General features: G+C 42.7%; 1 protein-coding gene across 1 annotated transcript; it reads right to left on the bottom strand.

The window, feature by feature from the left end:
* Positions 1 to 4,026: 4,026 nt before the first annotated feature.
* On the bottom strand, positions 4,027 to 4,933 carry LOC133017806 (cystatin-B-like). Its single transcript, XM_061084010.1, has 3 exons — positions 4,865 to 4,933; positions 4,654 to 4,755; positions 4,027 to 4,205 (listed from the first exon to the last, which is right to left on the bottom strand). Exons 1-3 carry the CDS (start codon positions 4,931 to 4,933, stop codon positions 4,077 to 4,079), a joined length of 300 nt encoding a protein of 99 aa, XP_060939993.1. The 3' UTR covers positions 4,027 to 4,076.
* Positions 4,934 to 5,344: the final 411 nt, after the last annotated feature.

Genomic DNA, 5,344 nt, shown 5'->3' with positions numbered 1-5,344 from the left:
ATTGATTAAACGCCATCAAAACACGGGCGTCTGTATCTCGGACATATTTGGTCCAATCAAGTCCAAACTAGACACATAAGACAAGAGTCGCGACCCAAAGACACCAACACAGAAATCGTGACTAAAAATCACAGCGCCCCCTGGTGGCAACAGCAAATGTCTTGTTTTTTGTATGTCTTACACTTGGAAGTATTTCTCCTCATCCACTTTGCGCAACCATGTCAAACTGTGGCGAATGGGTCTCAAGACATTGATAATTAAGATATTAGATTACTGTGACTTTTTGTCAAACGCCATATTAATGGCGTGGCATCAAAGTTCACCAACTCGCCATGACACACGAAATTGCTATAACTTCGGTGTTCAAGGTTCAATCTCCCTCAAACTACATGTGTGTGTCAACAGCCCCCCCCTGAAAGCTGTCAGACGGGTTTAAGGAATGGGCGTGGCAATATAACTGACTAGCGCCCCCTAAAGGGTAGCCCCGGCACTACGATTGGCCTACAGCTACGAAATTCGACGGGGACATGTGTCTTTTCATGACAAAGAAATAAGTCTCTTGGATAGATATGCTAGAGTAAACAGGAAGCCGGCCATTTTGGATTTGGTGGCCATTTTGGCCATATTCTGCATATTTACTTTGATATACTTGTCGTAGAGCTTTCCTCAGATCAACTTAAAATTTATATGAGTCTAATCACAACAAGATGGAGATTCAAAGTTATCAAAATTGTATTTTTTCGTCAGAGCCTCTGACCATGGCGTGGCGTCAAAGTTTGATGAAACGCCATCAACACACGAGTTTCTGTATCTCAGACATATTTGGTCTGATCAAATCCAAACTAGACACATAAGACAAGATTCCCGACCTGAAGACATCTACACAGAAATCGTGACTTAAAATCACAGCGCCCCCTGGTGGCTACAGGAAGTGAAGCGTTTATCCTTGCCGCAGTGCCGAACGCATGCAACGCGGAGACGAGCGCTTGCTCATCCAACGTTCTCTCTTCCCCGACCGCAACAGACTTGGAACGCGCGTGTGCTCGGGCCCGTTAGTGCTACAACGTAGCCCTAGTTATTATTATTTCCCTTTTTGATCTTTTTAAGGGCCTAGACATGCTCAAATTCCGACCAAAGTTTGCAGGAAGTACGAAGTCCAAAAAAGTAATTGTATTCTGGAGTAATTTGAAATGGGCGTGGCAAAATGGCTCAACAGCGCCACCTACGGAAAGCCCCCTCAGTTGGCTTTCACCGATCCTACCGAAAATGAAGGAAGTGGTGTATCATGACCAGATGCACAAAAAAGTCTCTCAGTGCATTTAGAAAAACGCAACGGGATGCCCGCCATTTTGGATTTAGTGGCCATTTTGGCCATTTTGGCCATTTTTACTTTAATGTACTTGTCCCAGGGCTTTCATCAGATCAACTTCAAATTCAGATGAGTGTCATCACAACAAGATGGAGAAAAAAACTGACTTAAAAAATCAAGTTTTCGTCACACCGTGTGACCGTGGTGTGGCGTCAAAGTTTGATTAAACGCCATCAAAACACGAGGTTCTGTATTTCGGACATACACGGTCCAATCGGGTCCAAACTAGACACATAAGACAAGAGTCCCGGCCTGATGACATCTACACAGAAATCATGACTTTAAATCACAGCGCCCCCTGGTGGCTACAGGAAGTGAAGCTTTTATCCTTGCACAGAGAGGAAAACGCATCGAACGCGGAGACATGCGCTTGGTCATCGACCGCTCTCTCCCCCGACCGCAACAGGCTTCAACGTGCAGGTGCTCGGGCCCGCAAGTGCTACAACGTAGCCCTAGTCAATAAATGCAATGCTTTCAGTATTGCAATTTCACACATGCACAAAAAAGTAGCTTAATTCAGCTGGTGAGTGCTTTGGGAATAAATGTAAGCGATGGGATGCAAGTATCTCTCGGCCCCTTTAAATTCTTCAAAATTGCTCAGAGATGAAGAAAGGTTGGTGACCCCTGTTCTAGAAGAAGTGGATCGATCCTCTGCCTTCTGCTCTTGCTGCATGTCCGTCAGGATAAAGCTGCCCTCTTAACAGGCACGTGCACAAACATTTTGGGGGGCAGGTGCTCAAACCAAAAAAAAGGGCACCCATCGCCAAAATTGTTTATGAAATTAAAAATAATAATAATAAATAAATAAAAACTTACTGATTCTCCCTCATTTGTTTTACTAGTTGATGGCCTGATCCAATAAAAAAGAGAGCTGCTACCCTGAGCTGCTTGCTGCAGTTCCCTGTCCTTCTGCTTTTGGAGTCTGGCTTTTCTTGACATTATGCTGCAAATTTTGTAAATGAGATAAATAAGTTTTGTGCATAATAATCAAGAGTGACTTACATAATCTCTATAAAGCTGACAACACAGTACAAACACATTTTTGTTTACTGTTTTCTGACAGAGTTGAAGTATAAGCAGCACAACACTAATAATATACCACAATATATACCTCACGTAGCTCAACTTAAGACCTACCTTTCATTTAAATAATTACAATTTTAAATGAAACAAAACTAGTGAGCTTGTCTAATTTGTAGAACAGTAAAACTGCCTTTAAATTCTCTGTCTGTCTGCCTGCCTGTCTGTCTGTCTGTCTGTCTGTCTGTCTGTCTGTCTGTCTGTCTGTCTGTCTGTCTGTCTGTCTGTCTGTCTGTCTGTCTGTCTGTCTGTCTGTCTGTCTGTCTGTCTGTCTGTCTGTCTGTCTGTCTGTCTGTCTGTCTGTCTGTCTGTCTGCCTGTCTGTCTGTCTGCCTGCCTGCCTACCTGTCTGCCTGCCTGTATCTCTCTCCCTCTCTCTCCTCAATAAACATGACAAACGTCAGTAAACAGCTGGAAAGGCTTTGAAATCACGGATTTCAGTTTTTTGTTAGTTTATTTTTTAAGGAAAAGTCGAACCAGTTGCGACGTATTGTTTTCAGCGGCGCTTATGTTGTGGTTAATTTATCACCAAACAAAGTCGGGGGATCTCACAAACACCTTCATTACCTGTTTGTCTGATGCTGCGGGTCAGAGGAGAAGTGGCTGCAGCGTTTGGCGCTCAGCGCTGCATGAGGAGGAAGAGGAGGAGGAGGGGGAGGGAGGGGCCAGCAGGGGCTGGAGAGCGCGCGGAGCATGTCGGGGCGAAATTCTCACAAGAACTCAAATAAATGCCCCGTCAGACATCAAAACACATTTGGGGGGAATTGATGACAGAGAGAGTAATTTTTATTCTTAAATATTGATGAATGAGGAAAAAATTTGACTCCAGCAGAAGGGCACTTTTCTCATCCAGGGCAAAAGGGCTGGTGCTTGAGCACCACTAGGGGTCTATCTGTGCACGTGCCTGCCTCTTAACTTGATAAAAGTTAATGTAAAGAACTTTAGGTGATGGGCAGTAATCTCTCTCTCTCTCTCTCTCTCTCTCTCTCTCTCTCTCTCTCTCTCTCTCTCTCTCTCTCTCTCTCTCTCTCTCTCTCTCCGCTCACTCACACACACACACACAGGTAAAATACCCTTCCAATTTCAGACCACTCATCAAGGGTTGATGATACAAAACTTATTGTGGATACTGAAAAACACCCAGAGCTCTAAGACCCACGCTTCTGTTCTGCTGACTGGAAATCGAGCAAGACTGAACATCGTATTGAACAGAGAGAGGGTGAAACATAAAGGCTAAACTGGAGATATAAACCCCAAGTATATCTCATTCATAACTTGTTAATTAATACTTTAATTACGTGAACTAATAAATAATAATAATCATAACAATAAGTGTTCTCTGAGTGCCTCTGTTTGTGCTGAGCCCTTGGAACCGTTCTAACCCACCCAACCCCCACCCGCATTGAAACAAAAGCGAGAACAAATCTGTTTTATTCAATTATATTTTATTAATTCAAGGCATACAAAAATTTGTTGACATTCTCCTAACATCATGAGCTACACTACTAAGACAGTATACAATTAGATGTAGGGTAACATTGTTTGATACAGAGCCAGGTTAATGTGAGATTAGTTGATTGAACAGCCTGTAGGCACTGATAGGATGCTTTGCTGGGTTTGTGGTCCCTTTAGAAATAATCAATGGGGTCGTGGTGGCTTTTGCCTTGCTGAATCTCAGTCAGCTCAAGGGTTCCTCCATTACATGGCAGTTTTTGGTAAACGCGGAGATGAACATGATCATCTCCTCCCACATAGACCTGCAAGGATATAAGAGTTAGATTTTGTGTTGACCCGATGAATGTGAGTTCATCTTTGTGTTGCTCCTCTGAGAAAAACATCTGGTTCCACTAGGTGCAATATCTAGTCGTTGAATGTCTCCCTGTAAACAGCAGCATTGTGTCATCTTCTTCTATAACACTGGCACCTCAGTGGATATCAGTAAGTAAACAGTGTTGCAGCCAAATCCAATTCCGCTACCGAACTTGAATGTCTGGGCTTACAGACATTCAAGTTCGCTTTTACGTTTTCTGTAGTTTTTTTTAACGTTTGAAGAAGTAGTCACCAATTACTTCAATTGTATTGGATCATCATAGTGGTGAGTGTGTTAACAGTGAATGTTCATTTTTGGGTGAACTTCCCCTTTAAAGAAGATTTTTTCTATGATTTGTGTGTCTCATCCTCCAGGACTTGTTCTTCTTCTTCTACCTTAATGAAGTAGTTGGTCCCGGCCACAAGCTGCGTCTTGTACATCTCGGGTTTGAACATGTCGTAGTTCTTCCCTGTCCTTGCTTCAACCTCGGTCCTCATCTACACACCAAGAAGTGACAATAACAAGAACAACACAATAAAACAGAAACCCTGTCCATGTGTGAATATATCACAGAGAAGAGAGAGGAACAATAGTTTCTCTACTCACCATGTCACAGATCACCTCGGTTACTCCATCTGCTTCCAAAACCTCAGAGAGTCCACCGAGAAGAGACATCTTCACGTCTCTTGATCGCAGCTAAAATAACAATAAACAAACGAGAAGCGTCTTTTATTCTTTTTAACGAGGAAGTCACCTTAAGTCAGTGATCACATGATGTTTTGGAGCGTACCATCCACCTGCAGGGGAGAGGGGTGGATGGTACGCAACTTACTTTGTCATTAGTTTCATCGACAAGGTCATTATTTTGAGTAATGCATTTGAGATAACAATTATTTATTAAAGAAACTACCTAAAATTTGGTTTGTAACAGGTGATTATTTGGAGATACTACATCATTATATTTGATTAGTAAATCGTTGCTTATCATTTCCATGGAAATCAAGATGAGGCAACACCTCTGATACACCCACGAGTTCATTGGAAAAAAGGTGCTCAACCATCAGAAATTCCTCCCATTGTCCTCAG

This window comes from Limanda limanda, chromosome 13, assembly GCF_963576545.1.
Source record: "Limanda limanda chromosome 13, fLimLim1.1, whole genome shotgun sequence".
In the NCBI taxonomy this organism is placed as follows: Eukaryota; Metazoa; Chordata; class Actinopteri; order Pleuronectiformes; family Pleuronectidae; genus Limanda; species Limanda limanda.
This window is presented reverse-complemented; position numbering and strand designations above follow the sequence as displayed.